At 45.8% G+C, this 10,124-nt stretch overlaps 1 protein-coding gene across 4 annotated transcripts in view; it reads left to right on the top strand.

Moving 5' to 3' along the window:
- Positions 1-8,611, top strand: part of LOC133550814 (regulator of G-protein signaling 21-like) — a 34,542-nt gene extending 25,931 nt beyond the window's left edge. For all 4 annotated transcript variants that reach the window (XM_061896868.1, XM_061896872.1, XM_061896870.1 and 1 more), the window contains 3 exons: positions 5,392-5,482; positions 5,550-5,716; positions 8,411-8,611. In XM_061896868.1, coding sequence (XP_061752852.1) covers positions 5,392-5,482; positions 5,550-5,716; positions 8,411-8,596 — 444 coding nt within the window. In that variant the 3' untranslated portion in view covers positions 8,597-8,611. The remainder of the gene's footprint in view (positions 1-5,391; positions 5,483-5,549; positions 5,717-8,410) is intronic.
- The last annotated feature ends 1,513 nt before the right edge of the window (positions 8,612-10,124 follow it).

Below are 10,124 nucleotides of genomic sequence, written 5' to 3'. Positions count from 1 at the left end.
CATGTGTGATGGTATGGGGGTGTATTAGTGGTTGTTGTAGGGTGAAAGTGTTCTAGGCAGCATGTGTGATGGTATGGGGGTGTATTAGTGATTGTTGTAGGGTGAAAGTGTTCTAGGCAGCATGTGTGATGGTATGGGGGTGTATTAGTGATTGTTGTAGGGTGAAAGTGTTCTAGGCAGCATGTGTGATGGTATGGGGGTGTATTAGTGATTGTTGTAGGGTGAAAGTGTTCTAGGCAGCATGTGTGATGGTATGGGGGTGTATTAGTCATTGTTGTAGGGTGAAAGTGTTCTAGGCAGCATGTGTGATGGTATGGGGGTGTATTAGTCATTGTTGTAGGGTGAAAGTGTTCTAGGCAGCATGTGTGATGGTATGGGGGTGTATTAGTGATTGTTGTAGGGTGAAAGTGTTCTAGGCAGCATGTGTGATGGTATGGGGGTGTATTAGTGATTGTTGTAGGGTGAAAGTGTTCTAGGCAGCATGTGTGATGGTATGGGGGTGTATTAGTGTTGTTGTAGGGTGAAAGTGTTCTAGGCAGCATGTGTGATGGTATGGGGGTGTATTAGTCATTGTTGTAGGGTGAAAGTGTTCTAGGCAGCATGTGTGATGGTATGGGGGTGTATTAGTGATTGTTGTAGGGTGAAAGTGTTCTAGGCAGCATCGTGTGATGGTATGGGGGTGTATTAGTGATTGTTGTAGGGTGAAAGTGTTCTAGGCAGCATGTGTGATGGTATGGGGGTGTATTAGTGATTGTTGTAGGGTGAAAGTGTTCTAGGCAGCATGTGTGATGGTATGGGGGTGTATTAGTGATTGTTGTAGGGTGAAAGTGTTCTAGGCAGCATGTGTGATGGTATGGGGGTGTATTAGTGGTTGTTGTAGGGTGAAAGTGTTCTAGGCAGCATGTGTGATGGTATGGGGGTGTATTAGTGATTGTTGTAGGGTGAAAGTGTTCTAGGCAGCATGTGTGATGGTATGGGGGTGTATTAGTGATTGTTGTAGGGTGAAAGTGTCCTAGGCAGCATGTGTGATGGTATGGGGGTGTATTAGTGGTTGTTGTAGGGTGAAAGTGTTCTAGGCAGCATGTGTGATGGTATGGGGGTGTATTAGTGATTGTTGTAGGGTGAAAGTGTTCTAGGCAGCATGTGTGATGGTATGGGGGTGTATTAGTGATTGTTGTAGGGTGAAAGTGTTCTAGGCAGCATGTGTGATGGTCTGGGGGTGTATTAGTGATTGATCTAGGGTGAAAGTGTTCTAGGCAGCATGTGTGATGGTATGGGGGTGTATTAGTGATTGTTCTAGGGTGAAAGTGTTCTAGGCAGCATGTGTGATGGTTTGGGGGTGTATTAGTGATTGTTGTAGGGTGAAAGTGTTCTAGGCAGCATGTGTGATGTATGGGGGTGTATTAGTGATTGTTGTAGGGTGAAAGTGTTCTAGGCAGCATGTGTGATGGTATGGGGGTGTATTAGTGATTGTTGTAGGGTGAAAGTGTTCTAGGCAGCATGTGTGATGGTATGGGGGTGTATTAGTGATTGTTGTAGGGTGAAAGTGTTCTAGGCAGCATGTGTGATGGTATGGGGGTGTATTAGTGGTTGTTGTAGGGTGAAAGTGTTCTAGGCAGCATGTGTGATGGTATGGGGGTGTATTAGTGATTGTTGTAGGGTGAAAGTGTCCTAGGCAGCATGTGTGATGGTATGGGGGTGTATTAGTGGTTGTTGTAGGGTGAAAGTGTTCTAGGCAGCATGTGTGATGGTATGGGGGTGTATTAGTGATTGTTGTAGGGTGAAAGTGTTCTAGGCAGCATGTGTGATGGTATGGGGGTGTATTAGTGATTGTTGTAGGGTGAAAGTGTTCTAGGCAGCATGTGTGATGGTATGGGGGTGTATTAGTGATTGTTGTAGGGTGAAAGTGTTCTAGGCAGCATGTGTGATGGTATGGGGGTGTATTAGTCATTGTTGTAGGGTGAAAGTGTTCTAGGCAGCATGTGTGATGGTATGGGGGTGTATTAGTCATTGTTGTAGGGTGAAAGTGTTCTAGGCAGCATGTGTGATGGTATGGGGGTGTATTAGTGATTGTTGTAGGGTGAAAGTGTTCTAGGCAGCATGTGTGATGGTATGGGGGTGTATTAGTGATTGTTGTAGGGTGAAAGTGTTCTAGGCAGCATGTGTGATGGTATGGGGGTTTATTAGTGGTTGTTGTAGGGTGAAAGTGTTCTAGGCAGCATGTGTGATGGTATGGGGGTGTATTAGTCATTGTTGTAGGGTGAAAGTGTTCTAGGCAGCATGTGTGATGGTATGGGGGTGTATTAGTGATTGTTGTAGGGTGAAAGTGTTCTAGGCAGCACGTGTGATGGTATGGGGGTGTATTAGTGATTGTTGTAGGGTGAAAGTGTTCTAGGCAGCATGTGTGATGGTATGGGGGTGTATTAGTGATTGTTGTAGGGTGAAAGTGTTCTAGGCAGCATGTGTGATGGTATGGGGGTGTATTAGTGATTGTTGTAGGGTGAAAGTGTTCTAGGCAGCATGTGTGATGGTATGGGGGTGTATTAGTCATTGTTGTAGGGTGAAAGTGTTCTAGGCAGCATGTGTGATGGTATGGGGGTGTATTAGTCATTGTTGTAGGGTGAAAGTGTTCTAGGCAGCATGTGTGATGGTATGGGGGTGTATTAGTCATTGTTGTAGGGTGAAAGTGTTCTAGGCAGCATGTGTGATGGTATGGGGGTGTATTAGTTCCCAAGGCATGGCTAACTTACACATCTGTGAAGGCACCATTAATGCTGAAAGGTACATACAGCTTTTGGAGCAACGTTATCAAGGACGGCCCTGCTTATTTCCGCAAAACCCTGCCAAGCCAGGTGTTACAACAGCGTGGCTTCGTAGTAAAAGAGTGCATTCTAACTTCATGATCATTTGCATAAAATAACAAAGTTACAGTCTATTCGATTGAATATAAGTTGAAAAGGATTTGTTGTCTTGTCTTTTTATTTAGCTTTTAGACAAGGCGACAAGTTGATGTGTTGTGAGGACGCAGGTGTGAACAATCAGTATTGATCCGGCGGACAAATGAGGGCAAATGTTGCTGAAGGAAAAACATTCTTGCCGGAATGAGATCAATGATTCATGGAAATGGGGTTTAGGTCTTGGTCCCGTTGTCAAGCAGGAAATATGTTGGCGCCAGTAATACCAAGCCTGAGGGCAGGAAGTTGTAGTAGCAGCAACAACATGCCCCCCGCCAAAGTAAAGGTCCACTAAATAACAAAGTTCAATTATGTTAAGTTGAGTCATGGAATGAGATGGGGTCCTGCAGGCACTCTGGACGCCTAAAAAAACACAATTTATTAGCCTCGTTTTGACAAATTGTTGTATTTCAAATACACCTTAAAAGAACTTTGGATCCAACTAAATATTATATTTCAAATACATCCTGAAAAATGTAATTAAGTTTTTGTGCCTTCAACCAGAAGTATAACTGCCCACAGTGTTTCTACTTGTATATTTACAATATAACTAAAACTATTCTTACTCACTAAAGTGTCCCCTATGTGACGTATTGGAGTGTTTTTATGCATGTTTCTACCTGCTGTCTTAATCTAATCAAGCTAGCCTCGTTAGCTTTAGCTATTATGCTAACACGTTTACGAGTGTCTTTGTATTATTGGCTTACATTCTTTTTGTATTGTTTCACTTTTACTAATTTGTGGAGTTATTGAGTTTGTTGAGCTGATTGGAGAGCTAGCTAGGAGTTAACTCCTCTTATTGAGTCTGTTTAGTTGATTGGAGAGCTAGCTAGGAGTTAACTCCTCTTATTGAGTCTGTTTAGTTGATTGGAGAGCTAGCTAGGAGTTAACTCCTCTTATTGAGTCTGTTTAGCTGATTGGAGAGCTAGCTAGGAGTTAACTCCTCTTATTGAGTGTGTTTAGTTGATTGGAGAGCTAGCTAGGAGTTAACTCCTCTTATTGAGTCTGTTTAGCTGATTGGAGAGCTAGCGAGGAGTTAACTCCTCTTATTGAGTCTGATTAGTTGATTGGAGAGCTAGCTAGGAGTTAACTCCTTATTGAGTCTGTTTAGCTGATTTGAGAGCTAGCTAGGAGTTAACTCCTCTTATTGACTCTGTTTAGCTGATTGGAAAGCTAGCTAGGAGTTAACTCCTCTTATTGAATCTGTTTAGTTGATTGGAGAACTAGCTAGGAGTTAACTCCTCTTATTGAGTCTGTTTAGCTGATTGGAGAGCTAGCTAGGAGTTAACTCCTCTTATTGAGTCTCTTTAGTTGATTGGAGAGCTAGTATGAGTCAACTCCTTATTCAGTCTGTTTAGCTGATTGGAGAGCTAGCTAGGAGTTAACTCCTCTTATTGAGTCTGTTTAATTGATTGGAGAGCTAGCTAGGAGTTAACTCCTCTTATTGAGTCTGTTTAGCTGATTGGAGAGCTATCTAGGACTTAACTCCTTATTGAGTCTGTTTAGTTGATTGAGTGCTAGCTAGGAGTTAACTCCTCTTATTGAGTCTGTTTAGTTGATTGACAGCTAGCTAGGAGTTAAGTCCTCTTACTGAGTCTGTTTAGTTGATTGGAGAGCTAGCTAGGACTTAACTCCTTATTGAGTCTGTTTAGTTGATTGGAGAGCTAGCTAGGAGTTAACTCCTCTTATTGAGTCCGTTTAGTTGATCAGAGAGCTAGCTAGGAGTTAACTCCTCTTACTGAGTCTGTTTAGCTGATTGGAGAGCTAGCTAGGAGTTAACTCCTCTTATTGAGTCTGTTTAGCTGATTAGAGAGAAAGCTAGCTTAGCTAGGAGTTAACTCCTCTTATTGAGTCTGTTTAGCTGATTGGATCGTGGGTCCATGACCATGACTTCTGTTTTGTTAGCGCGGCCATTTTACTGCCCTGTTTTTCACCAATGAAGTAAATAAACATTTCCTAAATATTTTTGTGCCGGCATGGATCTGCGGCTTACAGGCTTGTAGGGGGTATAACGTCCCCAAATTGTCAGAAAGAGTGTTTAATATGTCATTTGTGAAAATAAGCGAGCTGAGAAACACCCTGGCTGCCGCACCAGGGATCTTGTTGCCGTGGTGCCCAGGTGAGTTGAGGTGAGGTGTGGCAGGAGGTCCCTCCCCAACTTTGCATCCACATTTCCATAACTTCCACTCCCGCCAGGGTGGCTCATTTGGATCTCTTCACTTTCAAAAGCGCCGCTCCAGGTTTTAGTCCGGCCTCACCCGCTCAGTCCAGAACCACAGCATGGCCATAAAGTCCGCGGTCGCGTTCTGACGCCGGGACTTTGAAGGTGTGCAGCAGCCATGTGGAGAACACCCGGGAGGTTTTCCCTGACTGTAAGTGGTATGTCAGTTCCTCCGTCAGGCACTCAGTCATCCCCGCCCTCCTTCATCCCTTCAAGGCTGGCTGCTGCTGCTGCTGCCTCCCCCAGGACCCGCTGGAGGACCGCCAGGCCTGGACCCAGTCGGTGGACAAAGTCCTGGCCAGTAAAGGTAAGTTCCTTCTCTCCCCCCACCTGCACCTCCCTGGACCACACCTCCATGCTGTCGTACCCTCCAGCCGGTCAGGTGGCCTTCAGGGAGTTCCTGAGGTCGGAGCACAGCGAGGAGAACCTGCAGTTCTGGCTGGCATGCGAGGACTACAAGAAGATCAAGTCCGTCCCCGAGATGATCACCTGTGCCAACAGGATCTACTCAGACTTTGTCCACACCGAGGCGCCCAGACAGGTACCTGCAGTACTTACCAATACTTCTCTTCTTCTCCTTCCCCATGCCAGTTGCTATGGCGACCACTTACCGACGTACCTCCACTTACAAGCTCTTAACTCCAAGCACTGGTATCTCGAACTCAAACACAAAATGATACCATTTTAAAATAGTAATAATAAACTTTTACGTCATAAATACCGAATATGACTCCACTCCAAGACTTTGGTGGGGTCATGTCGTAGTTTTGCACAAGAACGGATTTTTAAAGCTTCTTCTTAGTCAAACACTCCATTAGCAGCTGGGACTTATTTTCATGGATACATGTACACCGCTTAGACTCGCGCGCGCTCGAGTTTTTCATGATTTCTTTGCCTTATTTACAAAAAAATGCACTTTTCTCACACTTTGGAAATCAAGGTTGCGTCCATCTGTTGCTATGAGCTAATGCTAGCAGTAATATATGGATATATATATATATTATTTTCGTTTTATTCAGTACTTAAACTCCAGATCAACTTCCAGCTCACCAGCTAACCATGTCAATTAGCATAAGCTAGTTAGCTCATCCTTGGTCTGCGTTAGCGCTTATAATAACGATATCGCTAATCATGCCAATTAGCATACGCTAGTTATCTTACAGTTTGTCTGCGTTAGTAATTATGATAAAAAATATCTCTAATTGTGTCAATTAGTATAAGCTAGTTATCTTATATATAGTTTGTTTGCATTAACACTTATAAAAACAATGTTGCTAATGTCAATTAGCATAAGCTAGTCAGCTTATAGTTTGTCTATATTAGCGCTTATAATAACAATACCTCTAACCGTGTCAATTAGCATAAGCTAGTTAGATTATAAATAGTGTGTCTGCATTAACACTTATAATAATATCGCTAATCATGTAAATTAGTGTAAGCTAGTTAGCGTATATATAGTTTGTCTGCATTAGCGCGTATAATAACAATATCTCTAATCGTGTCAATTAGCATAAGCTGGTTGGCTCATAAATAGTGTGTCTGCATTAGCACTTATAATAACAATGTTGCTAAGAATTGTTAGTACTGAAGTCATGGCATGTAAATGGCTTGAGTTAGCACTTTTGCAGTCTGCCAGAGGTCCATGTTGGCCTGAGTTAGCACTTTTGGAGTCTGCCAGAGGTCCATGTTGGCCTGAGTTAGCACTTTTGCAGTCTGCCAGAGGTCCATGTTGTCCTGAGTTAGCACTTTTGCAGTCTGCCAGAGGTCCATGTTGGCCTGAGTTAGCACTTTTGCAGTCTGCCAGAGGTCCATGTTGGCCTGAGTTAGCACTTTTGCAGTCGGCCAGAGGTCCATGTTGGCCTGAGTTAGCACTTTTGCAGTCGGCCAGAGGTCCATGTTGGCCTGAGTTAGCACTTTTGCAGTCTGCCAATGGTCCATGTTGGCCTGAGTTAGCACTTTTGCAGTCTGCCAGAGGTCCATGTTGGCCTGAGTTAGCACTTTTGCAGTCTGCTAATGGTCCATGTTGGCCTGAGTTAGCACTTTTGCAGTCTGCCAGAGGTCCATATTGGCCTGAGTTAGCACTTTTGTAGTCTGCCAGAGGTCCATGTTGGCCTGAGTTAGCACTTTTGCAGTCGGCCAGAGGTCCATGTTGGCCTGAGTTAGCACTTTAGCAGTCTGCCAGAGGTCCATGTTGGCCTGAGTTAGCACTTTTGCAGTCTGCCAGAGGTCCATGTTGGCCTGAGTTAGCACTTTTGCAGTCTGCCAGAGGTCCATGTTGGCCTGAGTTAGCACTTTTGCAGTCTGCCAGAGGTCCATGTTGGCCTGAGTTAGCACTTTTGCAGTCTGCCAGAGGTCCATGTTGGCCTGAGTTAGCACTTTTGCAGTCTGCCAGAGGTCCATGTTGGCCTGAGTTAGCACTTTTGCAGTCTGCCAGAGGTCATTGTTGGCCTGAGTTAGCACTTTTGCAGTCTGGCAATGGTCCATGTTGGCCTGAGTTAGCACTTTTGCAGTCTGCCAGAGGTCCATGTTGGCCTGAGTTAGCACTTTTGCAGTCTGCCAGAGGTCCATGTTGGCCTGAGTTAGCACTTTTGCAGTCTGCCAGAGATCCATGTTGGCCTGAGTTAGCACTTTTGCAGTCTGCCAGAGGTCCGTGTTGGCCTGAGTTAGCACATTGCAGTCTGCCAGAGGTCCATGTTGGCCTGAGATAGCACTTTTGCAGTCTGCCAGAGGTCCATGTTGGCATGAGTTAGCACTTTTGCAGTCTGCCAGAGGTCCATGTTGGCCTGAGTTAGCACTTTTGCAGTCTGCCAGAGGTCATTGTTGGCCTGAGTTAGCACTTTTGCAGTCTGGCAATGGTCCATGTTGGCCTGAGTTAGCACTTTTGCAGTCTGCCAGAGGTCCATGTTGGCCTGAGTTAGCACTTTTGCAGTCTGCCAGAGGTCCATGTTGGCCTGAGTTAGCACTTTTGCAGTCAGCCAGAGGTCCATGTTGGCCTGAGTTAGCACTTTTGCAGTCTGCCAGAGGTCCATGTCTCCACAATCCAACATTCTGGAGAGGTAGACTAAAGTCCTGGATGGTGTTCTGGTCATACAACAATGGTGTGGGTGTGCAGAGGTAGACTAAAGTCCTGGATGGTGTTCTGGTCATACAACAATGGTGTGGGTGGGCAGAGGTAGACTAAAGTCCTGGATGGTGTTCTGGTCTTACAACAATGGTGTGTGTGTGTGGTTTTTAGATCAACATAGACTGCCAGACCCGGGAGAAGATCAGCAGGAACATGTCTCAGCCCAGCCCCACTTCCTTTGATGCCGCCCAGAAGACCATCTACTGCCTGATGAGCAGAGACTGCTACCCTCGCTTCCTCAACTCTGACATCTGTGCCCGTCTCCTCATGACTACCCCCTGCCTGGAACTCATCTAGACCTTTGTCCTACACCTGCCAACCACCACTCATCTAGACCTTGTCCTACACCTGCCAACCACCACTCATCTAGACCTTGTCCTACACCTGCCAACTACCACTCATCTAGCCCTTGTCCTACATCTGCCAACCACCACTCATCTAAACTTTGTCCTACACCTACCAACTACCGCTTATCTAGCCCTTGTCCTACACCTGCCAACCACCACTCATCTAGCCCTTGTCCTACATCTGCCAACCACCACTCATCTAAACTTTGTCCTACACCTACCAACTACCACTCATCTAGACCTTGTCCTACACCTGCCAACTACCACTCACATAGACCTTGTCCTACACCTGCCAACCACCACTCATCTAGACCTTGTCCTACACCTGCCAACCACCACTCATCTAGACCTTGTCCTACACCTGCCAACCACCACTCATCTAGACCTTGTCCTACACCTGCCAACTACCACTCATCTAGCCCTTGTCCTACATCTGCCAACCACCACTCATCTAAACTTTGTCCTACACCTACCAACTACCGCTTATCTAGCCCTTGTCCTACACCTGCCAACCACCACTCATCTAGCCCTTGTCCTACACCTGCCAACTACCACTCATCTAGCCCTTGTCCTACATCTGCCAACCACCACTCATCTAAACTTTGTCCTACACCTACCAACTACCACTCATCTAGACCTTGTCCTACACCTGCCAACTACCACTCACATAGACCTTGTCCTACACCTGCCAACCACCACTCATCTAGACCTTGTCCTACACCTGCCAACCACCACTCATCTAGACCTTGTCCTACACCTGCCAACTACCACTCATCTAGCCCTTGTCCTACATCTGCCAACCACCACTCATCTAAACTTTGTCCTACACCTACCAACTACCGCTTATCTAGCCCTTGTCCTACACCTGCCAACCACCACTCATCTAGCCCTTGTCCTACACCTGCCAACTACCACTCATCTAGCCCTTGTCCTACATCTGCCAACCACCACTCATCTAAACTTTGTCCTACACGTACCAACTACCACTCATCTAGACCTTGTCCTACACCTGCCAACTACCACTCACATAGACCTTGTCCTACACCTGCCAAACACCACTCATCTAGACCTTGTCCTACACCTGCCAACCACCACTCATCTAGACCTTGTCCTACACCTGCCAACCACCACTCATCTAGACCTTGTCCTACACCTGCCAACTACCACTCATCTAGCCCTTGTCCTACATCTGCCAACCACCACTCATCTAAACTTTGTCCTACACCTACCAACTACCGCTTATCCAGCCCTTGTCCTACACCTGCCAACCACCACTCATCTAGACCTTGTCCTACACCTGCCAACTACCACTCATCTAGACCTTGTCCTACACCTGCCAACCACCACTCATCTAGACCTTGTCCTACACCTGCCAACCACCACTCATCTAGACCTTGTCCTACATCTGCCAACCACCACTCATCTAAACTTTGTCCTACACCTACCAACTACCGCTTATCTAGACCTTGTCCTACACC

The sequence above is a fragment of the Nerophis ophidion genome, linkage group LG04 (genome assembly GCF_033978795.1).
Source record: "Nerophis ophidion isolate RoL-2023_Sa linkage group LG04, RoL_Noph_v1.0, whole genome shotgun sequence".
Lineage (NCBI taxonomy): Eukaryota > Metazoa > Chordata > Actinopteri > Syngnathiformes > Syngnathidae > Nerophis > Nerophis ophidion.
This window is presented reverse-complemented; position numbering and strand designations above follow the sequence as displayed.